Source organism: Macadamia integrifolia, chromosome 9 (assembly GCF_013358625.1).
Source record: "Macadamia integrifolia cultivar HAES 741 chromosome 9, SCU_Mint_v3, whole genome shotgun sequence".
In the NCBI taxonomy this organism is placed as follows: domain Eukaryota; kingdom Viridiplantae; phylum Streptophyta; class Magnoliopsida; order Proteales; family Proteaceae; genus Macadamia; species Macadamia integrifolia.
In genome coordinates, this window is record NC_056565.1 from 542,087 (window position 1) to 569,461 (window position 27,375).

At 36.4% G+C, this 27,375-nt stretch overlaps 2 protein-coding genes across 5 annotated transcripts in view; both read left to right on the forward strand.

Moving 5' to 3' along the window:
- Positions 1-20,283, forward strand: part of LOC122088982 (splicing factor 3B subunit 3) — a 30,081-nt gene extending 9,798 nt beyond the window's left edge. For 3 of the 4 annotated variants that reach the window (XM_042658380.1, XM_042658382.1, XM_042658384.1), the window contains 8 exons: positions 6,261-6,571; positions 9,272-9,587; positions 9,697-9,852; positions 10,708-10,849; positions 13,527-13,603; positions 17,654-17,793; positions 19,046-19,154; positions 19,526-20,283. In XM_042658380.1, the coding sequence (XP_042514314.1) occupies positions 6,261-6,571; positions 9,272-9,587; positions 9,697-9,852; positions 10,708-10,849; positions 13,527-13,603; positions 17,654-17,793; positions 19,046-19,154; positions 19,526-19,726 (1,452 nt within the window). In that variant the 3' untranslated portion in view covers positions 19,727-20,283. The remainder of the gene's footprint in view (positions 1-6,260; positions 6,572-9,271; positions 9,588-9,696; positions 9,853-10,707; positions 10,850-13,526; positions 13,604-17,653; positions 17,794-19,045; positions 19,155-19,525) is intronic. The other variant, XM_042658381.1, reaches the window with a different exon arrangement.
- A 4,887-nt stretch (positions 20,284-25,170) lies between these two features.
- Positions 25,171-26,481, forward strand: LOC122088799 (strigolactone esterase D14-like). Its single transcript, XM_042658128.1, has 2 exons — positions 25,171-25,712; positions 25,783-26,481. The coding sequence occupies exons 1-2, from the start codon at positions 25,327-25,329 to the stop codon at positions 26,213-26,215; spliced, it is 819 nt and encodes a 272-aa protein (XP_042514062.1). The 5' UTR covers positions 25,171-25,326; the 3' UTR covers positions 26,216-26,481.
- Positions 26,482-27,375: the final 894 nt, after the last annotated feature.

Genomic DNA, 27,375 nt, shown 5'->3' on the forward strand with positions numbered 1-27,375 from the left:
AGGTGGAATTATAGGATAGTTCGCTTCATGATATGGTGAAGCGATACTGTTTGCTCAACTTTGACATAGTCACACAGGTAGCAATGTTAATGTTGAAGATCTTGTAGAAAGCGATCTAATTTCTGGAACTTGCTTCCTTTGTTAATAGCAGTATATTTTTCCAAGTTCTTGTTAGGTAATGCGTTTTGAACCACCTTTCTTTAAATGCATTCTTCATGTTTCTGAAAACTGTGACTAAGAGTTGTCATCTTAGTTAACCATTACATATTGAACTATCTCTTTGGAATTTGGTTCATGTTTCTATTATTTGGAGATATTGGAGACACTCAATTCCTGTTTTTTTTTTTTTTTTTTTTTCTTTCCCAGTGTTAACAGGAAGAATGGGAGAATGCTTGTGTGTCTTGATCTGATCACACAAGTCCTCTATTTATAATATAAAATTATGATAGACTCATGATCAAGGATTGAAGTATCGGTATCGGTCGCCGTATCGGTCGGCCAAAATTAAGACACGTATCGGAGGACATCGTGTCGTATCGGAGATATGCTAAGATAAGCACGTAAATGGGTAGGAAACACTTTTTTATACATTTTTGCATAAAAAAATAGTTAAAAAAAGCTACATATAACATGTATTATGCATAAACAGTAAATTAAGAGTATCGCAATAAGAATCCAAGGTGTGTAGTTATCCCATAAATGTAAAATCCTTGTTCTCAACATTGATTTCCACTTTAGTTAGAGAGAAAAATGGTTGGCAGCAACTTTGGAACAAAAACACCTCAAAAAATTGTGTTTTTTTGAAAAATTACCTATCTTGGCCATTTTATGACCGTATCGATGTGTATCGATCGATACATACCGATACACATTGATACGCACCGATACATACCGAAACGTACATTTCACTTCGATTTTGAATTTTCCATAGAGTATCGGTACGTATCAGTGCGTATCAGTGTGTATCGTATTGGTGGTGTATTGGTGCGTATCGTAAGATACGTATCGATATAAAAGGGTTTTAAAAATTCCATATATCGTATCGGTCCATATCGTATCGGCCGATATGGTACGATACGGACCGATACTTTAGACCCTGCTCATGATAGGAGTCATGACTATCATGATAGGAGTACAAAACAAAACAAATAAAGTGTTTACAATTATACCCCCCATCTGGCCGCCCCTCTAATTAGGGTCGGTGGAGGGGGGAAAACCCTAATGTGCCCTTGTGGCACACTAATTCCTATTTCAACACTTCCCCTCAAGTTGGTGTATAGATGTCACACATGCCCAACTTGACTAAATTAGGATGAAATAGCTTTCCAACCAGTCCTTTAGTGAACACATCAGCTATTTGATCACCAGACTCCACAAAAGAAACACAAATCAAACCAGCATCTAACTTCTTTTTGATGAAGTGTCTATCAATCTCCACGTGTTTGGTGCGGTCATCCTGTACTGGATTATGAACAATACTGATGGCAACCTTGTTATCACTGTAAAGCATCATAGAAAGACGAATTGGTACACCAATATCATCCTATAGTGTACGTAACCATAGTAACTCACAAATCCCTTGTGCCATAGCATGAAATTCTGCTTCAACACTAGATCTAGCCACCACATTCTGCTTCTTGCTGCGTCAAGTGATAAGATTCCCTCCGACAAAAGTACAATAACCAGAGATAGACTTTCTGTCAGGTGAGCCAGCCCAATCAACATCTATATAAGCTTCAACTTGGAGGTGATTATGAGGAGATAAGAGGATCCCTTTTCTTGGAGCTGACTTTAAGTATCGTAAGATATGCATAATAGCTTCCATATGAGAGGAATAAGGATCATGCATCAACTGACTGACCACACTTACAGCCACAACAATGTCAGGCTGTGTATGTGAGAGATATATCAGTTTTCCTACCAACTATTGGTAGCGGCCTTTGTCAATTGGTTCACCCTCCTTTTCTTTGAGATGGCTACTAGCTTCCATAGGAATATCAGAAGGATGACAAGCCAACATACCTGTCTCAGATAATAGATCAAGGATGTAGTTCCTTTGAGAGAGAAAGATGCCTTTGAGGACCTGACAACTTCAATTCTAAGAAAGTACCTTAACTTTCCAAGATCCTTTATGTTAAACTCTTTACCCAGAATACCCTTGAGATGATTAATCTCAGTACTATCATTTCCTGTTACCATGATGTCATCCACATAGACAATGAGTATAATAACTTTTTCACTGGACCTCTTTATGAACAATGTTTGATAAGCATTATTCTGCTTATAACCCACAGATGTCATGGCCTTGTGAAATCTTCCAAACCACGCTTAGGTGACTGCTTCAAACCATAGAGGGCACGCTTCAACTTACATACCTTGCCTTAAGTTCTTGTACTAGAGAAACCTAGTGGGATTTTCATATAAACTTCCTCATCGAGCTCTCCATGGAGGAAAACATTCTTTACATCAAGCTATTGGAGTTCCTATCCTAGGTTTACAACACATGAGAGTAACACTTGCACAGAGGTCAACTTGGCAACTGGTGCAAATGTGTCCTCGTAATCGATTCCATAAGTCAAAGTGAACCCTTTGGCCACAAGCTTTGCCTTGTATCTGTCAACAGAACCATCGATCTTCTGTTTTACCACAAACACCCACTTAAAGAGTGGAGTCATCAATCTGTCTCTAGAATTCACCAATAGTTCTCTGAAATGGAGTCATCTCCCCTTGATTTGGAACAATCGCTTCTGACCTTTCACTATCTTGTGGAGCATGAGGATCCTGAGGTGATGATGGTGGGTATATTGGTGGAGCAAGTAGATTCAGAGTAATCTCTTCTTCAGTAGTAACTCCAGACTCCCCCTGAAGAGGTGACGATGAGTAGTAACCAACAGATTCATGAAACACAACATCCATTGTTACTATTGTACGCCGGGTAGGAGGATGGTAACACTTGTATCCCTTCTGTGTAGGAGAGTAACCCTGAAAGATACATTTCTCGAGGTTCCAATTTTTGTGGTGAATGATGATCTTTAGCATAGCAGACACACCCAAAAGTATTTGGAGGAACCAGGAAGGATGTAGTCCTTTGAAAAACCTCAACAGGAGTTCGAGAGTTGAGGACAAGAGTTGGCATATGATTGATTAAGTAGGCTGCTGTGAGGATAGCATTACTCCAATACTGAGGTAGAACCAATCTAGCAAACATCATCGAGCAATATCCAGCAAGTGCCTATTCTTGCGTTCAGCCACACCATTCTGAGCAAGAGTGTCAACACAACTTGTCTAGTGAAGAATCCCATGATCAGCTAGGTATTTTTGAAACTGACCCTTCATGTACTCTTTTCCATTTTCAGTACTCAGAATTTTAAGAGTTGCATTGAACTGAGTTTGAATCATTTTATGGAACCGCTGAAAACAACCGAACACTTCGCTTTTGTGTTGCATCATGTAAATCCAAGTAGTTCCGGAGTGACTCTCAATAAAGGACATGAACCACCTTTTCCCAGAAATAGATGTCTAACGAGATGGACCCCACACATCAGAGCGAACCAAATGAAAAATAGAAAAGCTTCTTTTATTTAAAGGTAAATAACTAGAACGAATCTGTTTAGCCAGAGTACAAGCCTCGCGAAAGAGTTCATCACTAGTACATGATTTAACTAAATGCGAAAATAAAAGAGATAAGATCCCAATTGGTGGGTGTCCCAAACGATAGTGCCATTGAGTCAATTCAGAAGAAGCAGAGTATAGCTGATGAGGAGTTGGTGATGCTGCAGAAGTAGGGAGACAACCATCATCAAGCAAATAAAACCACCCTGCACCTTACCACATCCAATCATCTTCCCCGTTACCAGATCTTAAAATATGCAATGGAAAGGAAAAAATGTTACTTTATAGTTCAGGTCCTTAGTAAGACTACTAATGGATAGCAAATTAGTAGTAAAATTAGGGATATATAAAACTAAAGACAGAGGTATAGAAGAAGAACACTTAATAGAACCCTTTTTGGAGACAGATGATAGGGTGCCATATGCTACCCTAATTTAATCTCTGCCCGAGGTGGGTGAATACTGGTGAAATAAACTGGAGGAACCGGTCATGTGATCAGTGGCATCGGAGTCAATAACCCAGGGAGTGGAGACGACTGATGCACAATGACCACCAAATAAGATACCTGAGCGAGCAAAATTGGAACCTGAAGGGATTGAATTGGAAGCCTTAAGCATACGTTTGAAAGCCTGAAGTTCCTCTTGGGAGAGTCCAATATCAGGTGCAAGGGGAATGTCTATAGTCTTAGCTTGATGGGCTTTAGTTTTGGATCGACCCTGATCACGCTTTGCCTCAAAATCAGTAGGTTTTCTATGGAGCTTCCAACAGTTGGCCTTAGTATGGTATCGTTTGTGGCAATGCTCGCATTTAACAATCTCCTTGGTAGACTCACTAGTTCGATTTGCTCCTTCAGAGGTAATAGTGGATCTAGTTTGTAGAACTGATATTTCAGTAGTAGGAGTATGTAGCATAAAGATACGGCGAAATTCCTCCGTATAAACTATAACAAAGGACTGTTCCAGAGTAGGGAAGGGAGATTTTGTAGAAATGCAACCCTAAAACGATGTAGAAGATAATGGAAAAACAAAACAAACAATGCACACGGATTTTACGAGGTTCGGCAAGGTTGCCTACGTACCCGGTGAGATGAGATACTGCTTCACTATCAATGGAGAATAGGGTTACAGCGCTCGTCCTCACACCTCTCAGTATTGCTTGCATCACAGAGAAAGAAACCCTCGCTACAAATATATAGCGAAAAAACCCTAATCCGGATTAAACTACGATTGCCCTCAAATAAAAAATTTGAGCTGGGGGCTGCCCCCCCTACACCCCCTGCTATGCAAGGGGGGCAGGATGCCCCCCTTGCAACCCCCACGGCCCGCTAACCGGCTAGCGGGACCGCTAGGTGCTGCACCAATACTCCCTGGATTAAACTGCGACGGAATACAAGACATCATACACCAACAGATTTGCTAAGTATCTGAACACGAATCTGATCATATTCGATGTTTAAGCCTACCAAGAAATCATACAACCTAATTTTGTCCACATGTTTGGTGTAAGCAGTACTGTCTTCAACATTTTTTGGATGATAATCTGCATAATGGTCCAGTTTATACTGTAGAGCTCGAAGTTCTGCATAATATTTGAACATAGAGAGTTCCTGCTGGGTAGTGATACGAACTTTCTTGTGAAGTTCAAATACTTGAGCATCATTCCCTAGTTGCTCATAAGTTTCCTTGGCAGCAGCCCAAATCTAAGAAGCAGTATCTAATAGAAAAAATCCTCGAGAAATAGATTGATGAGTAGAACCAATCAAGTAGGACATTACCAAGGAGTCATTAGTGACCCATTTATCTTGAGAGGTACCCTCATTAGAGGGTTTCTTCAATTTTCCTGTAATATGTCCAGTGAGGCCTCTACCAGCAAGCGTAAGAGGTAGGTTATAGGACAACCACTAGATTCATAGGAATCACCTCATTAGTGCTGCCCTATGGTGAGTTAATGGGACAAAGGTAAGATAAGATGGAGGCTAACAAAGGTAATGGAAAGGAAAGTGAAGTTCTGCGAGTCTTTGAAGGAGAAGGGGCTTAGAAACTGAAAACCTAGATCAGAAATTTGGCTCTGATACCATGTTAACAGGAAGAATGGGAGAATGATTGTGTGTCTTCAACTGATCACACAAGTCTTCTATTTATATTATAAAATCATGATAGACTCATGATAGGAGTCATGACTATCATGATAAGTCATGATAAGAGTACAAAACAAAACAAACAAAGTGTTTATAATTATAACCCCCCATCTAGCGCCCCACTCTAATTAGGGTCGGTGGAGGGGGGAAACCCCCAACGTGCCCCTGCGGCACACTAATTCCTATTCCAACACCTAGAAAAAGTTTTGGACTGCTGATTGCATTTTGTTTGTTAATCATGCAAAAGCAATGGCATCATTTGTAAAACGTGTAACATCAAAACAAATTTTTTTTACCTGTAGCATTCATTTGATTTCAAATATATAACATTTTAGATGTCTGCAGACTGGCAGAAACTGGATTACTTCTGTGTTTCTGTTAATGAAATTTTTGAACTGCTGTGACTGCATGTTAGGGGCTGGCTTTTCTTATATGTTATGTTAGTTGTCTTTATCAGTAGCATTCTGTGTTATTAGCCTTAAAAGTCACTTTTCTTAAATTTCTAGTACAGGTGGAGATGGTTCACTGTAAGAGGCTTAATGTCCAGAAGTTTTATCTTGGAGGTACTCCTCGGAAGGTCTTATATCACAGTGAAAGCAGATTATTACTTGTTATGAGGACAGACCTAAACACGGAGTCAAGTTCATCTGACATTTGCTGCGTAGATCCTCTTAGTGGTTCAGTTCTTTCAACGTACAAGCTTGAACCTGGAGAAACTGGAAAATCTATGCAGTTAGTGAAGGTTGCAAATGAACAAGTCTTGGTGGTTGGGACCAGTCTGTCTACTGGAAGAGCTATAATGCCCAGTGGGGAAGCTGAAAGGTTAAATACCTACCAGAAGCTTATCATATGTTTTCCTGTTAGTTCCAAAAATTCAGTTGCCATTTAGTTGCTGCTTTAATCATAAAACTTCTGAAATTCAGTTGGAAAAATGTGACAGGAAAACCGTAAATGCCCTTTGACAGCTTTACATTTTTTTTTTTTTGATATATTTTTCCAAGTTACTTATTTAGACAAGTAGGTTCCACCAATGTATGGCCCTGAACCTCTAAATACAAAAATGTTGTTTGTCATCCCCCCCATACCCTGGGTAGTCAGACTGGAAGGGTATAGGGATGAATCAAATACCTTAGGTAGATTTACTTTGATGGAACAGGCCAACAGGGGTATAGTTGTCTGAACATTTGTTGTTTTAGTTAGGTACAAGTATGGCAGGACAACTTTATTTTTTTTCCAAGAAGGTTATGACTTATAACAAATAAATATTAGGGCCAGTGATGCAGGACGACAAACTATACAGGGCATCAAACAGCCTCGAGGGAGGTATATTCTGCCTGATACTCATAAAGGGGCCTTCTTCCCTCAGGAAGGGTGGCAATGCATCATTGAACTTGAAACTACAATTAAGGGGCATTCTGTACAATCCAATGCCAAAAGGAAAGAACCGACAAAAGAATTTTGCGAGTTACTTGCTCTAAAGATAGGGCTTGGTCCATGATCAGAAGACTGGATATAATCTAAGACAATGATGTCTTTGTCCTCAGCCTCGCCGCCACGGTAAGAAGATCACCATAATATATGTGTAGAGCCCTTCCCAATCCAGCAAAGATCATAAGGCCCTTTCACAATTAAGAATAAATGCTTTGACCTAGGAAAGTGCTAACAAAGAAATTGGCAAGGCAGCCAGTCCAATAGAGGTCTAGAATTTGGTTTTTCTAATAGCATTTTGATTTCTAATTTAAGTCATTGTTTGAATAGGTTTTAGAGGTCAGTCTAGTATATAATTAAGCCATTAAGGGTTAGTTCTTTGCTGTACCTTATGGTTCTTGATGATTAATGAATTCTGATTTAGTTAGTGAAATTAATGGATGCTTGTGTGTGTGCATGTGCGCACATGAGTGCTGCTGAAATCCCAGGTTTGGATTGGTGTATTAGTTCTTTAGTTGGTTTCTGTTCCTGATCCCTATTTTTAGGGAGGTTTTGGTCTTATCAGTGTTTGTTAGTGCTTTCTACTCACTCTCTGATTGAGTAAATATGAGATTTAATATTTAAAATTCTATTATTGTTTCCTAATAGTTCTCTTCTGATTAATAAATCTAAAGTTTAAACTCCTCTAATAGCTGCCGTCCTATGCCTGCTTTGTTTAATCGCATTCTTTAAATCAAGGTGTGTGTGTGTGTGTTTTTTTTTTTGTTCGTTCGTTCGTTTGTCCGTTTGTTTAGTTTTTTTTTTTTTTTTTAAATAAATATTTTTACATAATTACAAGTTCCTGTCTTGAAGGCAAATCAACTTAAAGTTTGTCGCCATCTGATCCATTCTTTTACGAGTTATTGAGCTTCTCCAGTTCTCCTTGTCTCCCATAATTCTGTCTCTCTGATTACGTCGATTTCTGCTAATTTTCCTACTCTGGTTTCAGTTTTAGCCTAACATTCAGCTTTGACTTCATAATCTATCGTCTCATATTAGATTCCCCGACTGAATCTTAAGTCTCTCTCTTAAGTTTCGTGTCTGTTCTTTCATTCGAAGTGTTAGTTTCTTGCCGTTTTATCTCTCTTCTTCTCTTATCAGCAGAATGAGGACTTTTTAGCCCCAGTATCTGCAGTTGCTAGGTCCTTTTGTGGACACAAGAACATTTTGTTCGTTAGGGGATGGGGGTATGGCGGCTCTTGGTGATTTATTGGCCAGAGAAGGGTTGGGGGGGGGGGGGACTCGTATATTGGGGGGCTTCTGAGGGTATCAGATTTTTGTTTTTGCTTTCTTTTCTCCCTTAAGAGGTGTGACATGTTTGCTGTACATTTAGTGTTTGCTGGGTGCCCAATAGAATTTTATAGTTACTCAATTTTTTTTTTTTTTTGGGGGGGGGGTGGGGTTGGGGTGGGGGGGGGGTGGGAATGACAATGTAACACCTCTCTCTTCTCTGAGTTCTCTCCCTCCTCATCCCTTTCAGGTTATGAGGGGTGTTCCTTCTTATCCTGTGGCACTCTTTAATATTCAGAACTCTGGTAATACTCTCTTTCCTTTTAACTTGGAAAGTTTGGATATGGCATTATACAAAAATGTCATGAGTTCCTCTGTTATTCAATTCGGAACATATATGTTGTTGCAATCTTGAAGTCATGCGATTAATATCAGTTTGGAATGTTATAGTACTTTGCTTGCTTTATTTTTATTTTTTCCTGCTCATTTTGTACTTTATGGCGCAGCTCTCCTATCACTATATCTTGTCAATTGCATGCCTTCATTTTAAGTTTTGCTCTTATAGGTAAATAACTTATCAGTTTCTATTAGATATACTCCTCTATGCCATTTGGATGCTTGATTAACAATATAGTGTAGCTAATTTTGGGGGAAATACAGTTCTTTGCATGCCTATTCTTTGTGGTTTTGTATATGTTGTGTTACAATTTGATTCATGCCTTGATTCTTATTCGTGCAATGCAAACTCTTTTGCCAAAACCTCAAATACGAATATATGCCTATGTTGCATTTCTATAGTTGTTCTAATTATTCGTTTCTTGACAGTACCAAGGGGCGTCTACTTGTCCTCTGCCTTGAGCATACACAAAATTCTGCTAGCAGTTCATGGATTTTTTGTTCCAAGACAAGTTCATCTACTCAACTAACGTCACCATTTCGTGAAATAGTTGGGTATGCCACTGAACAACTTTCAAGCAGTAGCCTTTGCAGTAGCCCTGATGATAATAGCTGTGAGGGAGTTAAACTTGAAGAATCTGAAGCATGGCAGTGGCGTGTAGCTTACCAAACCAATATGCCTGGAATGGTACTTTCTGTATGTCCATATCTCGACCGTTACTTCTTGGTGTCTGCTGGTAATATTGTAAGTCTGCAGTCAACTATATATGTTCACAAGATTCCAAGCTTATATGTCTATTGAATTTTCTCATCATGCGAAGAGCTGATGGGGATGTCAAATTTCTTTCTCTCAGTTTTATGTATATGGCTTTTTGAATGAGAATCCTCAGCGGGTGAGAAAGTTTGCTTTGGGGAGGACACGCTTTGCAATAACATGTTTAACCACCCAATTTACAAGGATTGCAGTTGGTGATTGCCGTGACGGAATTCTTTTCTATTCCTATCAAGAGGTATGTTAGAACTGCTTAAGTCTTTAAATAAAGGCATTGTCTAAATGACATCTTTATAGGTGTATTTAGAAGTTGACACCTTTTAATTGTCTCTTGTCTCATTTCCAAAAAGTTCTTTAAATTAGAGGTATGAAAGGGTTTTCAAAAGTAATTTGAAAGTGACTTATCATTATGCCATTATTAAAAACTGTCATTATCTTGCACAATATATGTGAAATGACAGTATTTACCCTCATTGGAATAAGAAACATGTTATATGTAAAGGGTAAAAAGCACGGTTACAAATTATTTATCTTAAGGAGTATATAAATGTCGTATCCAGATTTTTATGGATTGTGGGAGAAGGAGATTGGATAATTGATCACAGAGGTTGGTTGATCCGTTCAATTTGGAGGGCAGACCATTAAGGTTGGATGGCGAAAAGGTTGGAGTATGGACCATCCTTATGGTGTCAACTCAAATAATTAATCTAGTGGGGAATGCACACCTGAAACTCTTGCCTAATGAGCAACAATTCAACTGCTAGTGCAAATGTTTTTTCTTTCATCTTTTGTTTATATCCTTAATATTAGTGATGATGTACTGGTGGATTTCGGTTCTTCTTGAATCAGACTTTGGAATGGTCAGTCAGCACGGGAACACTACAACAGTTTGTTCTTTAAGACATAGGTCGATGTGCTTAGGATAATCTATTAATATAGAGTTACAGATATCTTGCCTCCTCTTCTTAAGAAGATTGTATCATGTTATTACTAGTGTGTTGACTATGTTCTTTAGATATGCAAAACAGGATATAGATCTGATGGGTGATTCTGGTCCTCTGGGACTTGCCCACTGTGCTTTCTTATGTACCAGGATCTCAGAAAACTGGAGCAGCTCTACTGTGATCCAATGCAGAGATTAGTTGCGGACTGTACTCTAATGGACATGGACACTGCTTTTGTCTCAGATCGTAAGGGGAGCATTGCTGTCTTGTCATGTACAAACCATTTAGAAGGTGATTTAACCCTTTCTGGATAAATTTCTATACCTTTTTTTTTTTTGTGGGTGATCGTTGTCTTGAACGAATCAAAATAAACCCTAACTAAACTATGAGATAGTGGTAAGAAAGGGGTCGAACCCATAGGGAACTAGAAGGCTAAATCTACTAAGATCGAGGGAACGTTGTTTTAAAATTCAAATTTTGTAAAATTCAGAATTGAAATTAAAACTAAGTAAGCCAATTAACAAGAACAAGAATTAATGAGAAGAAGCTATCCTTAGGTCTTGAATCCGTTTTGGTATTATTACCAATTTATGGTTCATACTTCGGTTCACTGAAACTACAAGTTCCAAAACAACCACAAAAACACAATCTCTGACTACACTAAGTATGACCTATCCTATCAAGCATTATCGTTTATCACTTTCTCTTAGCACGCTTAGTTTGATTGGTTAAAGGCCATCATTAGTGTATATAAAAAATTAACATAAAATACGATTGCTTGAATAGAATAACTTAATCACAGAAACAAATATTTTAAACTAATTTAACTATTAAAAATCATCCACAATGGGAGGGGGTCTTTAACATCAAGCAATCAAGTATGAATTCCAACTAGAAATTAAATAACAATAACTCAAAACTTCATCTAAACCTAAAGATAAAAAGAAGACTTAGCCACTCATAGTACTAATGAATGAAGGGCAGCAATGATGATGGTGATGATGAACCCTTGGCGCAATGCAATGCTGTCCAGGAAAATCCGTCTACAAGAATATGCAATCCAAGAAGAAAGGAGAGCTATGAGAACCAAGAAAGAAAAACTGGCAAGGGGTGATGTATGAGAGGGGTGTGATATGGCAGCCTAAGTCCTAAAGAATAAGCATGAAGAGTGTCTCTAAAGAGAAGGATTGGGAGGGATTTATGGGCGAGAGAGAGACAGAGAGAAATTCTAGGGAGAAATAGCTACCATGGGCATGGGAGAAAAAAATAGGGAAAAGAGAGAAGGGGATGTGCGTGTGAGATGGGAGAGAAAGGGAGAGATCGACTAAGATTAGGAGAAATTTTAGGAGATGGTTAGGAGTTAGGACAAGGAGAGAGAAAATGCTGAGATAAAGTAGGAGAAGGAGAGGAGGAGAGAAAGTAGGAGAGGGAAGGAGGAGAACGTGTGAAAAAGGGAGATAGGGAGAATCGTGGGGTTTTCTCTCTCTCCTAAATTTTCCCTCTTTTTTTTTTTTTATATTCTCTTCTTCTCTCTCTGCCTTTGATCCTTTGCCCTTGCTTCTAGACTGAACCATCTCCGTCCATTTAGCATCAAACCTGTGCACATCTCTTGAAAGCCATGCAATCAAAGATCATCACAATATGTGGTCAAATTAATCATGAAAACCTAATTAAAATTAACAATTGAATATTGATTTCATGAATATTTATGACCCGATCAGTGGGGGGGAGGGGTAATACTATAATAGTGTGTACCATAGTTCTCTGTCAGTATGGATTGAACTCCTATGGTTCGGATCATGTTATAAACTTGTTCTTCTCTTTTGTCCTTTGTAAAAGTTAATGACATTCTATTGTTATTTGTAGTTTTCTTATGTTGTTGCTTTTAATAAGTTTGGAAATTATTTCATGCTGTACTTCCTTGCTAGTATGGCTTGGTGAAGGATTGGACTTGCAATTGTAAGTTTTCAAGTCTTAGTTTGACCTAAATCATGAACAAAGCTTTTGTCAGAATTCCAAAAGGATTTTTAGAGCCTGTCCAAATTTAAGTAGAAAGATTCAAAAATCTTAGTTCTTTTGGAATTTTCTTCATTGCCACTAGGCCTACTCCCCCACATTCTTCCTGTTTCCCTAAATATTCCCTTTCGTATTTTTCCTATATTTCCTTGGTTTTCTTTTCTATATTGTTGGAGACAATACAGATTTTATTCGGGCGATCATGACAACTGGTGAGAAATCTCAGAGTTATTTGAATTCCAGTGTTTTAAACCATTATATTTGTATGCCTAGAGTTGCACAAAATTTTCTTTGATAAGTTTTTGTAGTTTTCATCTGTCATTTCTTAATATTGGCTCCAACAATAACATATATCATTAAGAGTTTCTTTGTCTTTATATATGCCTCCCTTAGAATGCATTTGTTTTAGGTTTTTCCTTTCCAGTGGTTTTTTTGATATTTTGCCAGAATGTTTTCCGTGTCTCCTATTTTAATCTGCTACCATGATTTAAAATATCTGATGCCAGTACTGTGATACCATGCTTAAAAGTACATGGATTGTACAGTTCACTGACTAATAAAACATTTTCTTTTAGTTTCTGGTCTTCTTTGTGATGATGCCTTAGGTAAGCTTGTCTTTGGTCATCCTTACTGCTCTATCTTGTGGTTAGTACTAACATCAGACACTATTTTTTTTTTTATTATTATTATTATTATTATTTTTTTTATGGATTGTGTATCAGAAGTTAATGGTTGGTAGATGATGATGGTTTTTGAACCTTCTCTGCTCTATTCAAGCTTCCCCCACCCCTCTCTTTCTCTCTCTCTTCTGTATTCTTCGTTTTCAGTTGAAATTTATTTTCACTGCAGCAGTGCTGTTTTAGTCTCTTAAATGACATTTTTATATATTCTTGTAATATTCATTTCTTCTGCATTCTTATATATTCCTATTGTCTTTTAATTTACATCTCAGATAATGCAAGCCCTGAGTGCAACTTAACTCTAAGTTGTTCATATTACATAGGGGAGATAGCCATGAGCATCACAAAGGTAACTCTTATGACTATTGAGTTGCAATCTGAGTTTCATTTGCTGAAATTATTTCTGCAGATTTTGGGTCTAGTTAACATAGTATGATCACATTAGACTGGATATTGTGGGTTGCGGTGAGTGCCATCATTAGTGATGCAATTCAATGAATGCCAAAAAAAATCTTCATCTACTCACATATCTCCCCCTCCCTTTTTTTTTTTTTTTTGGGGGGGGGGGGGGGTGGTGGAGTTGGGTGGTAGAAAGTTTTACTTGATCTAGAAGAGAATGGAGCACTTGTCAAAGAGTGTAAATCATGGCGTTGAAAACCGAACCACCGAAGAGGAAAGAACAGGGGAGGGGGCAAACAGAAAATACAGAATTTGGAAAAACATAGCCAAGATTTTATGGATGCATAATACAACTCTACTTTAGATTTGCTGTTTTTGGCAAGCCGGTTTTGAGTTCACTGATCCTTAATTGAAAAATCCAAAAAAAAAAAATGAAAATGCTGTAAAATATTCTGAAATGATTCATAGGAAACATTAGGTTACAGGTTTCTGGCACCGTAAGTGACGGAGGCCATTTCATTACTGTCTGGCTATATCTGACATGTGGCCCTCTCTCCACCCCCCCTCCAAAAAAAAGTGTAAAAGTTATGGTTTTTTTTTTTTTTTTTTTTTTTTTTTTAAATAGGTAGTTATGTATTGTTATTTCATTAAAGTAAAGTAGTCATATATCTTTTTGTTGTGGCACTTCTGTCACTGTTAACTACATCTGCCATTATTTCAAATAGTTAATGGATTTTGCATTAGTATTTTAAGGCAAAGAAAAAGTTGTACATCTTTACTTATGTATGATCTATGCACACCAAATACGAAAATATACGTCACATTCACAAATAAAAGTAAATCAATCCCATGTCAAATTCACAAATAAAAATAGATTACTCCCATATTATGGATCTGAAATCATCCTTGAGAGAATCAGCTTGAACTCTTTTAAAGTTGAAACCCATTCCACTAGAGAAATCCTTGTACCTTTTAATTTTTAAAACAGCTGCTTCCATCCTTCAGAGATCCTCGGTCCCACAAATTTCATACCCCCAAAAATTGTAGAGGATAAATCTTCTGTATAACATGACTTTTGGAGCCTGAAGAAACATATGGCCATGTTTTGAGTCTTATGACCCATTTTTTGTAACAATTACCAATTCCTCTCTCTAGGCGTTCCTGGTTTGACCAAAATGATCTGGCAAGATTGAAAACTTTCACTGGAACTGTCAATTTGAGCGATTTTGGAAGATTTTATGAACACAGCAAAATCTGGTGCTTTGCTTGGAATTTGACTCTGAAACTTTAGATGATGATATTTTAGCAAAGATCAAAATCGAGGAATGATAGAGAACATGAGAAGGCCATCCAAAAAGGTTTCTGATTTTGAAACCTAGTTTAACTGTTATTCCTACTGATTTTAACAGAACAGATATTTTTTAGAGAGAAATTTCTGTTGCTTATGAAACTAAAATTTCCATTACCACAAATTCCCCTCATGATATTGAATATTTATTATATGATTATTGTTTATTATGATTAAATTGGGAATAGGTATTAGTTTATGTGAAGGAAATGAAAACTACCACAATAAATCGTTTGCTGTTTCCATATTTTTCCGTATGTTGAATAGTAAGTTAAGATGCATAGTTCTCACCTTTTTGTAATTTATCTTAAATTTATTATTGATGACTTTTTTAAACAAATAAAAGAATGAATTTTGAGGTGTATGAAGCTTCATATTTGGATCTTTGAGTAGAGCGATAGAGACTCGGTTTAACTTAGGATAATCTAGACCGCAGGCTAATTTTCTATGTATCATAGAACCAACATAAATATATACATCAAATTAAGTGGGAAAGATATGATTTTCTGGAATAAAAATGTGATAAAATCTAGGAGATCTAATTTAAATGCATAGATCCATCTCTTATCTTAAATTGATTTAAACCAAAGTAATATTTTGGAAAAAATATTAAGTAATATTCATATGCAAAAATAGGCCTAACAACTTATATTTGTAGATTAGGTCCTAGTAGCTAACATATAATTATTTGACATAGAAATGTAAAATCTTTTTCCTCTGCAGTTGCTAGGAAAGTTTGCTTCCATTTCTCGCTGAGTTTTCATATGGACTTGGTCTTTCCTAAGGATGTTGTTGAGTTGATTTGGACTTGGCAGTATGCCCGCTTTAGCCCTAGGGGAAACTCATGTGGTGTTTGTGGGAAGGGAGGAATATCAGCTTTTCAGGGACTATTTGTCTCAAGTCCATGAGATCATTCAAAGGATATGTAGATCTGTTCTCTCTCTAGATTGGCATTTCTCAACCAATCAGATTAGGTTAGCAACTGTGATTGGTTGGGTCCATGTTTACGGATTTCTTGCAAAGCATGGAGTTATTAGGTCAAGTTGGGAATTCCCATTGTTAGATAGATACATTGCTGTAGTTTGGTGTTGGTCTCGTTTGGTTTCTGTATTTTCTCTTATATCTGGTTTTGAAGCTTTCGAGCTGCCTCCTAGGGTGTTGTTAGGGCACTACTATTTTTCTTGGGGTGCATAAATCACCTCATGCATCATTGTATCATGCAAATCCATGATTTTTTTTTTTTTGGTTCTAATATGTCACTTGATTTCTTTAAATCCTGCAAGAAATTTTGGGGAAAAATGAAGTGACTTAAGGCCTTCCTTGTGTAGGAAAGCCCCAAATTCTCAAGTCTGTGCCTTGAATGATGTAGAAGGCTTAAATCTACTGGGGAATGTGTTTTTCAGAGATATTTGGTGAAAAAGTTTTTTTATTTTTGTTTGATCTTATTTCAGTGGAAGAGGTGGTGAATATTAATGAGAGGAAGATTCCACAAAGTGATGTGTTTTAGGTATCTGGGCTCAATCATAAGTAAAAAAGGCAAGTGATATAGAGGATGATGTAGCTCAGAGAATTAAAATAGGTTTGTTAAAGAGGAGAGGTGTGTCCGGAGTGTTGGCCACCTTGATATCAGCTCTTTTATGGCCTAGTACCAAAATCAGTGCTGTTTTATGTACTATAGTACTGATCATTACGCGCAATGAAGCCAATGGAACTTGCTCCGTTATCACAACTGAGAATTTGATGTGGAAAATGTATGTATGACTTGCAAACAAAAAAAGAGGGCTTCATTTATTTTATTCATTGTGAGATTGTGTGGGTGGTCTGAAGCTATTCCATCCACTATGGTATGGCATCATTACCCCCCTCTGGGGGGTGTTGGAATCATATTCTGTATTTTTTTTCTTGGCCTATGTAAGTGCATTATAGCAAATGGACAAGTATGTTGTGGTGGTGTTGCCTATTTAATTTTTTGGGTGGTTACGAATGGAGTACAAGACATGTAAATTTTTGTTTCTTATGGGAGCTTAGGACCAACTGTGAGAATTTCTTGAAAATAGGCTGCCTCTTGATGGTTTGGGTACCTGTAGCGAAGAATTAGAGGGGCATTACTTGCCTAAATTTGTAGAGATGGCTCTAGATCCATTCCTTATAATGGAGGTAGGAGGATTTAAATCTATACCTTTTTCCCTGTACATTCTATGTATTGCTGGTAGATGTTTTCTTTTGCACATTTTGAGTAACGCTGTTCCTCTTATTTTTTTTTTTCCTATGTCCTTACCTCGCATCAGTGAAATCTCTTCTACTCGATCACCTCAATTAAAAAAGAAAAAGAAAATCGAAAAAGGCCTCTAAACTTGATTTGACTGTTTTAATTATTCATGAATCCTAATTAAGTGTTTCACTCGGCCATGAGCAATAGTTTATGCTAGCATCTGACAAATTACTTATGTTGTTTCATACTTTCATTCAGATTACTTTATGGTCAAAATTTAAGATGGTGTTTAAAAGGATATATAGTGCACTGCTTTTTGTTTCATGCATTTGTTTCACTTGTCACATGAAGATCTCTTTCTCTACCTAGTTCCCTGCACATCCAAACCTGTTTGGTAAGATTGAAATGATCCTTAGTTAATTACTTATTATTTCTTGTAGGGCTCATTTTCATACAAACTTCCAGCAGATGATGTATTGAAGGGCTATGATAGTACTAACACAATCATGGATTTGGCCCACAACACTATCGTGGCTAGTACACTGTTAGGAAGTGTAATGATCTTCATCCCTATTACAAGGTATGATCAAATGCAGCCAAATAGTTGAAACTTTTTGTTGTTTGATATTAATGAAGGAAATTAATGCATTGCTTAATCATGGGGCTGAACAAAGGCATCTTAATCATGGTTAGCATATAACTTTTTGTCAATATTTGGACAGCTGGGGAAATATTCAAAACAACATGGGCCATATGATTGTCTTTGGGTTCATAACTTGTCAGATGGTCATTCAACATGGTCCCTTATCTATCCAATGATTAGAATTGCTACATCAATGCTCTACGAATTTGACGGCTTAAAATACCGAGATGGTTGTTCAAATAGTTGAGGTAGGCATGTAATTTGACACATGGAAGATTTGAGGGTGTTCCTTCTATCCAACAGTAGAATCAGCCAGATCGGCCTTCCACATGGCTTAGAAGTGATGGGCCATGTAGATAAGCTTATCTAAAGGCCATATAAAGAATTTATTCCATTATTGTTATTTTTGTTGATTATTATTATTATTATGATGATGATGATATCATCATCAGGTTCAGCATCACCGTCTCACCGTTATCATAAATTCATTATTAATACTGGTTCTATTTTCACAAATCAGATATCTAACCGTGGAATAGTAATAATCTTTTCTTGTGGTAACGAGGAAGTGAGTTCCAAACCAAGGCACAATGGAGAGACAAGATGCTGGTCGACTTTCAAACCAGCTCTGATACCAAGTTCAAAGTAATGAAGGAAATCGATTTGTATCCCTTATATTTACTAACTTGTGAAATAACATATACGATTACATCAATACCCCCACACTAACACAAGAATACCTAAGGAGGTAATATACAAGCTTATTTAACAGAGTACCCATAATACCCTTACTACATGAACTCTAAATTTTGTGGTACTGGTACGTCTGTTCTTGGCTTGTTATAATGACTAATGATCTTGTGCATTCTAAGGACTATTTTCCTTACTCATCGCATTCTGTTTCAAGTGAGATGGATGATGCTCATAATGTGTAATACTTCTCTATCAATAGACTGTTGGTGATGGAATTTGTTGTTTTATCATTATGGTTAACTTCAAAAAGCAAGGGTCAATATTTTGACATTGTGTAAGCTTTATTTGATGTGTGTTGGATTTAAAAAAAAAAAAAAAAAAAAAAAACACTATTGTCACATTTCAGATTTGGATGGTTTTATAGTTTTTTTTTTTTTTTGTTCTCTTGTTTTAATTTAATTTGGATCCCTCTAAATTTATTATTATGCATATGCAGGGAAGAACATGAGCTATTGGAAGCAGTACAAGCTAGACTTGTCGTTCACCCACTGACTTCTCCTATCCTTGGAAATGACCATAGTGAGTTCCGAGGCCGTGAATCACTGGTATGCATCTTCAGTGAGTCCTTTAGAAATTAGCATTTCTCTGATCAGCTCTTAATGGTTGGATACATTATAGAACATTTCACGGAGCTAAGTTTCCATGATTGTGCATATGCTTGAAATCCTAATTGGAGGGCTATGATGTTTTAAATAAATTTTTGCATGTTTTTTGTGTGCATTTTTTTTTTATACTGTAGAGTCAATTTACTTTTCAGAGAAGAAGGAAAAGGAAATTATGTATGTTAATATTAGTATTATCACATTGAGTATTACCGCAGGGGTAATTTGGGGAAGTGTTTCTCCTCTTAAGGGTATTTATCCTTGTGCTATTGGTGATTGCGAGGCTCAGTCCACATGTTTTGGTTCCTCTGCAGGCTAATGTACCCAAGATGCTTGACGGGGACATGCTTGCCCAGTTCTTGGAGCTTACAAGTATGCAACAAGAAGCTGTCCTGGTATCATCATTTGGCTTGATGGATGTGGGATCTTCAAGTTCAAAGCCACCTTCTCGGTCACCCATCCCTGTCAATAAGGTTGTCCAGTTGCTTGAACGACTTCATTACGCCCTTAACTAAGCATTAAACGGCAAAAGATTTGCTCTTTTCAACCCTCAGTTGTACACATTTTGCTCAAGCAAGGAAAGTTAGCAAAGATCTCATGAGCCATTGTACTATGTACATCTCCATGTGTGGCAGCAAGAGGATTACTCCTAGTAATTATAGGAGCTGCAATTTGGAATAACTGTTCATAAAGTCGGGTTTCTACCTGCAATCACCAGGACCTTCATGCGGCTGCTGATAGGAGAATGAATGTGTATGATTGCACTGTCTATTTGTAACCAGAAAAACTTATTGGATGAAGAGATTATACTCGGTTGAATGCCTTCCCTGTAGAAGAATCAATGGCAATCTCAACCTAAAATTGGGCATTTTTGAGTTCAGAGATTTAGTTATAGCTTTTGTAACATAAACAGTAGCTTTCCACCTCACACCACAACAAACCCCCCCCCCACCCAAAAAAAAAAAATAATAATAATACATAAAAAAAAAGCTTGATGATGTACTTTTGTGTTCATGGCTTTCTCCAGGTATGTTATTCATTTGATTAATCTCAAAGATCTCTTAATGGTGCAGTGATGTGTTATCCAAGATTATCATGAAATAGTTGTGCAAGATGAAGGTGATGTTTTACCTCATAAATGCTATAATGCTTGTTATTCTGTTCTTTACAGTTAATGAAGCTTTCGCATCTTTTATTAAATCACCATTCTTCGTGGTTCTGAATGGATGTCTATGACTCTTATATAACGTAAGGGTGTTAATCATGTAGATGGTTTGATTTGGTTTGGGACAAGATTTTTAGGTAAAAGTAAAATTAAATCATTTAATAAATAGTTTCATATATTAAAATCGAAATCATTTATAACTGGTTCCGGATTAAACGGTTTTTTTATGTTTTCTAATTTTTAATCCAAACAACCTTTTTATCTTTAAATTTTTTAATGAAATGAATGTGACTTGTAGCATTTAATTGAGTTGTTTATTTTTATATGCTTTCTCTTAATAGTTGTCTAATATAAATTTATTTATTTCTTTATTTTTTTTTGAAATGTATGTAAATTTAACATTGAATAATTTAAACTTATTATGTATATTTTAATTGGTTTAATGGTTTATCGTCGATTTAAACTTTAGAATCAAAATTGAATTACGATTTCAATTTTAAAACCAAAATCGAACCATTTAATAAATGATTTTACGGTTTGGATGTATAATTTCGATTTCAAATTCACATCCTTGATGTAATCACTGCCCTCACCTGATTTCTTACCAAGCGTGAACACATCTCAGTATAACGCATCATGAATATGAACTGTTGAGACAATAAAGAAGGTGGTTATGTCTCTGCAAACAATATACTGTTAAGTTGCTTTCGTCATTGAAAAAAAAAATGTAAGTTGCCTCTAAGAAAGGCTGTGGGCTGTGAGTCAGGTAATTATAACCATCGGTGCAGAAACCCTTCTTCAACCGGCAGCTTAAGGGAAACTTAGTACAAGAAGGAAAGTTCAAATTCTGTGGCTTTTAAATCCTATTTAGAGCTATAACCAAAGAATTCTGCTGTAGGGTCTTTAGTCGTCACCATCCCTGTTGCCCTTTTGTCATGAGTGTAGAGTGGACTTGACTGAGGAGTGGAGTTGGGTTCCGCAAGCTCTCAACCATTGGGCCATATCTATGATTTTACTTGGTAGTATTTTGTGAACGGAAAAGGTTGTCAAGAAGCCACTGAAGGAGTCTTAATCCCATGAAATGATTTCATTGCCCCTTATTTGTGAAACTGTTCTATCTCTTCACACTATTTCCTTCCTCACCTGATTTGACGAGCTCTCTTCTGCAACTATGCCGCTCGCTTAGAGAACACTTCCCCTCTACGTAATTACCACCACCTTTCATTTTTTTTTTTTTTTTTGATAAGACACCACCTTTCATCTAAATGTACATATCTCAAGAGTCAAATTATTTTTTTGGAGTACTACACGTGTCCATACGAAAAAGATGAGGTCGTTAGTAGATAGGGAGACCCTTAGCCAGGGCAATAACAATATACATTTGTGTGGATTAAGTTTTCTTTGACTCGCTGGAGAAAAGAATGATTCTATTATTAGACTTTTATGCTATCATTTTTTTTTCCATTTAATATGGCATTAGATAAAGAAAACATCGTTCTGTATAGGGTTAGATCTCTATGGTGATAAGAGATTAAAGAAAATCTAGGTCCCATTTGTGTCAATCTAATTAGTGTTTTTGTTGTCATTTATTTCTATAAAATGACACATTGGTTGTTTCGCAAATTTCATGAGTGTGAGACTCTGGTTTTTACAACTTTAAAACAAAAATTGTAGTGGTGTACAAAACTTGAAAGTACATAATTAATTCATAAATATACAATACAGATGAAAGATGGTTTTCATTTTAAATTTTTTTAATATTATTCACAGAAAATGTTCTTGTCCATATACAATTGCCACCTATGGAGAACACCGACATCATCACACCCCACTCAGTCATACCTAAATATGATTTTGTTTTGTTAGGTACAGTAACAAGTACCAGAATGACAAAAAATAAAAAATAAATTTTAAAAAGTGAAAATGGTTGGTGTCTTATCGGTACACTCACCCTCTGTCTCTCTCTTTCTTCTTATCTTTTGGAAAGGTCTCCTCTACCTCTTTCATCTCAATCCTTTCATTGGTTAAACCATTAGTTTTTTATAAATCGACCATTAGTTTTTTATAAATCGACAACTCACCTAATCGGATCTAAACAAATGAAACCCAAATTTTATACAAAATATTTGAGTATGCAAAGGTCTCATCATGAGTTATGCAGCTGAGAACATACATGGTCTTAAAAATCAGATCCGAGAGAACTTTTTGTGCTACACTACAGCCATCAACTACCACATAACCTATCCATCCATACAAGTCTTTTTTTCAAATATGAAAGCAAATGCACCCAATAGACGAGCAATAAACGCAACATCTCTATTAGAAAAGAATAAGGGAAAAAAAATCTAAAATAATCATTAATGCTTAAACATTTACTGGGAAAAGATTGGGTACGTCATCGATATCAAGTATGCTAGCACTCATTATATCTATCTTTCTCTTCATTTTTTTTCAGAAATGACACTCATGTCCTTTTTGAATGATACTCCATCATGTGATTGGTGTTATCCGCTAGCATACTTGATATCGGTGGCATACCTATCCCTCTTCCCTTATTTGGAAAAGGTTGAGTATGTCGCCAATATCAAATATGCTAACACCCGTTATGTCTATCGATACAATATCTCAATCCATATAAACAGATATATTTGCAGATATTGTTAGGACTGGAAATACATTCTTGTATTTTCCTCCACGAATCTTTTACTGATTCAATTACAAGTCTTATTCAAACCAAAAGATTTAAAAAAAAAAAAAAAAAAAAGGCTTTTTTTTTTTTTTCTTCTTTGGTGAAATATATAAATTCATATAAACAGATATAATTCCAATGGATCCAAATTTTGGGCAATGAAGTAAGTCAGTGGATGGACACACAATTATAGGATAGGGCCAAAATAAAATTGAAGTGTTGAAAAAACAGGGCTGATCACTGACACACACCATATTAATACATATGCATTCATTGCGTATATGTACTGTGAGTAGTTGGGAGTAGATAACTGGTCAATAAATGAGATTATCACAACATATAAATTGAATGAACTGATCCATCCACATTCAATTCAAAAAGCTTTGCAATCATAAACTCTGGGACGGCAAATTGGTTGCGCTGCATTTATAGTTGATGCAATTGAAATTAATAGGAGAACTTATAAGTCATTTCACTCCCAACTTCTTCCCTCTTTCTATTTCTGAAAAAAAAAAAAAAAATTAAAAAATATGTAGTTACCAATGAGTTTGGGAAACTTTAACAAGAAAGTGAAAGTACAAGACACTTACTAGTGCTCATAATTTTGATTTCTTGCAAAAACTTAACTTTCAATCTCCACAGGCCAGGTAACATGAAGGGGACACATTAATATGACAAGCTATTCTAAACCTCGGACAAAGATTGCAAGTTTTAGGTTGGACTAATGGTTGGTTCAGTTTATTTTTTTGGATTAGTAATATCAAAATTTATTTAAAAGATGTAAAATTACAATCTAAGATGCTCAGAGTCATCCTTTACAATGTTACAAAGATCAACTGGGAATTCTGTAGGATATATATAATAGTTTCATCAAAAAAAATCCCAATTGCATAGAGGCTATAGAGCTAGTAGTTTGTTCCACACATCCCCCTTTTTTTTTTTTTTTTTTTTTTTTTTTTGTGAGTTGGAAGGTTGGTGGGGGGGGGGATAAAAATCGTCTGTTTTTCTTGTGTTTTGCTAGTTGCAGAAGATGACACGTGTCCAATTCATCATCAACGGTCAAGATTAATTCAGTTGGGTGAGGGTTATTACATCCAGTTTGGTTTTCAACTCAATCTTGGCCGTTCACTTAAAGTAATGCCACATGTCGTCTTCTGCAGGTAGCAAAACAAGAAAAACATGGATGAAGAAAAACAGACGATTTTTTTCCGGGGGGGTGTTACATCAGTACATGGGATATCATTAAGGCTATACTTTTTTCAAGTTTCAATAGGAAAAGAATTTTTAAATATCAAATTTTATTTTGTATTGCTTTACTATTTTTTTTTTTTTTAATATCCATGATAATGAACTATGTTTAAGGATGGATGAGTGAAGAAATAAATCCAACAATATGATGGGTTTAGTTTTCTCCATTAATGACTAATGTTTCATAGACCAAGAAGCCATTAATATATATATATATATATATATTTTTGGGTGATTCTTGTAAGGTATTTTTTTAAAAATGAAAGTAATTTCTTAATATTTTGATTATGTAGCTTTCTATCAATGCAATATCTTTTGCTTTTGAGTGATTCTTGTAAGATATATCCCATTGAAACATAACAAAAATTCATAACCACACTCCTTGTAGCATCAAAGAAGACAGAAGGAAAACAACTACAGATAACTTTAGGTTCTATAAGTAATCCCTAATCCTCCTGTATATGTCAAAATCAAGAAAACAGCCAAGTTATCCCTATTCTACAATTAGGGTTATGTTTTTAACTCAATTAATGAACAAGTCAGGTTTGTGTGATTGGTTCTTTCCTTGCTAAACATAATACTGCCAACCCAACCAGAGTCATCGCCACCTTTAACATATCAATATCACACTGTTGTCTTAAAACCCAAAAGGGAAAATAGAAAAGAAGAAAGAACCGACCACACATGTATCATACTAGCCAAAAACTAGTACAACTTGAAGGTGTGGACAAGGTTTTTGAAAGGAAAATGTACAACTAAGCACTTGTGCTACTTTCTTGTCTAGATGTGCTTTGCCCTTTGCAATATATGTACAGTTCTTGGAACTCTCTCTCTCTCTCTCTCTCTCTCTCTCTCTCTCTTACTTTTTAGAATTCAAAATACACAATTTATCAGAATAGTGGTTGTATAAAGGGCTAGCTAGCATGGAAGCTCTATCATTCTATAGCATTCAGAAGTACTCAAAGATCTCTCTTTGGTAGATCTACCACAGTTACCTTTTTTTCAGCAAACTCATGGATTATCTGAATGGAAAGGGAGGGATTGTGGAAGCTCTAAACGCCAAAGTTTATGGCAATGGAACAGAAACTCTTGTTCTCTCTCACGGGTTTGGTGCAGACCAGACTGTATGGCACTATATCCTCCCTTACCTTGCATGCTACTTCAAGGTGGTGGTATTCGACATGGTATTCTCAGCAAATGTCAATCCTCAGCTGTACAATCCTCATAGATATTCAAAATTTGATTCCTATGCAGAAGACCTTATTTGTCTTCTTGACCAGCTCAATGTGACCAAGTCTATCTACTTGGGTCACTCCATGTCTGCCATGATTGGATGCATAGCTGCAACACATAGGCCACACCTTTTTAAACACCTGATCTTACTTGGCGGCTCTCCAAGGTCTCTCTCTCTCTCTAAGTGTCTTTTAATTACCTCAACCATTAGTTTAATTGTAACATCTTATCTGCAGGTACCTCAATTCAAAAGGGTATTTTGGGGGCTTGGACAGATCAGATGCTGAGATGATTTTCAAATCGATAAAGCAAGATTACCCTGAATGGGTGAAGGATCTTTCTACAAAGGCTGTTGGGGTTAGTGATACAGCCTCAATTCATGAATTTGAGTACAGTTTGGGGAGAATGAAACCCAATATTACACTCCATGTTGCTAAAACTGTGTTCTTGAGTGACCTTAGATGGGTGTTGAGACATGTTAAGATACCTTGCACCATCATCCAATCTGAAAGGGACTTTGTTGTTCCAATCTGGGTTGCAGATTATATGAAATGTAAGCTTGGTGATGACACAAAGGTTGAGATATTGAAGACAGAAGGGCACCTTCCTCAGCTCACAGCTTATCCTTTGCTTTTGAACGTATTAAAGAGAGTACTTTATATTAATTGATTAACATAAAGAGGGTATTTAGAAATCTCTCTTATTTGTTCTTCTTTATGAGTGCATCAGTAGTAGATTCACTGAATTAGATGATCTTGGCTACATTGATTACCAAGGATCTGTAAAGTGTGATTCCCTCTTATAAAATACCCTCAAGAAATGATCTAAAGTGTTTTATCTTTCTATTGATCGATGCCTATGTAATGACTGCTTCCAAACGATTGTTATGGAGTAAATAAAGGAAAAGTATGACAAAATATTGCACCCTGATGATATAATCTCCTTGACTTAGTTTTTCATTCCCTTAATTTGAGTGACCCATTAGTAGTAATAGCTTACATAGTTTATACTTTGCCACACATAATTCTGGAAGGGTGTGTGAGACAAGGAGTAGTAAAGGGATAAGATAATGAATATTTTTCAGCTGGAGTGATTCAATTTACTGAGATCATTCCTGAATCTGAATGAGATTGAATTATCTAAAAGACCCATTTTCATTTAGCTACTTCACAAATTGGCAGACAACCATGGTAATTTCCCAGTTGATAGGCTTCACTACCACTGGTTCCTCTGTCCAGATCAAGGTTGTATATGACTTAATTTTAGCCTAAGCAACAGTGATATGGCTTTCATGACCACTGGACTCCTTATCTACTAGATCTATGGGCAGTTGCATACTCATGATCTTCCCTTTCCATCTTAAGCCATTGTCACTCAAGAGTGTTGTTGATCTGAGGAGGATTCTTTCCACTGCTGATGGGATTAGCCTTCGGTTTCCTCCTACTGCGCATTGTCTGTTTAAAAACATAAGACAGTTTTTATTAAAGAAGCTCAAAATGAACATAAAGAGTGTTTATTATCTAATCCATGCACATCAAAATACCAACTTACATGATATTGCTTTGGTGTTTGATGGGTCTTGGGTTGGGGGGAAAAAGTATTTGAGCATGAAAAAACCTGATTGAACCACATATATGAGCAATAGTATAAGATGATAGAACAAGAAAACCTCTCTCTAGATTTGCCCCAAAAATTAACCCAAGATTTTTTTTTTTTTTGGGGTAGATATTACCCCAAGAGTTAGTGTCTACTCTAGATAGGTTTGTTTCTAATCTTCTCTGTATTTAATTTCCTCTGAAAATATAAATAGAATGGGTTTGGAAGGGAGT

What these genes read in the sequence shown, in the direction of transcription:
- LOC122088799 (XM_042658128.1), top strand. Translation starts at nt 25,327, where the DNA reads ATGGATTATCTGAATGGAAAGGGAGGGATTGTGGAAGCTCTAAACGCC. An exon ending in TTACTTGGCGGCTCTCCAAG is followed by an intron (nt 25,713 to 25,782) that starts GTCTCTCTCTCT and finishes TCTTATCTGCAG; the next exon opens with GTACCTCAATTCAAAAGGGT.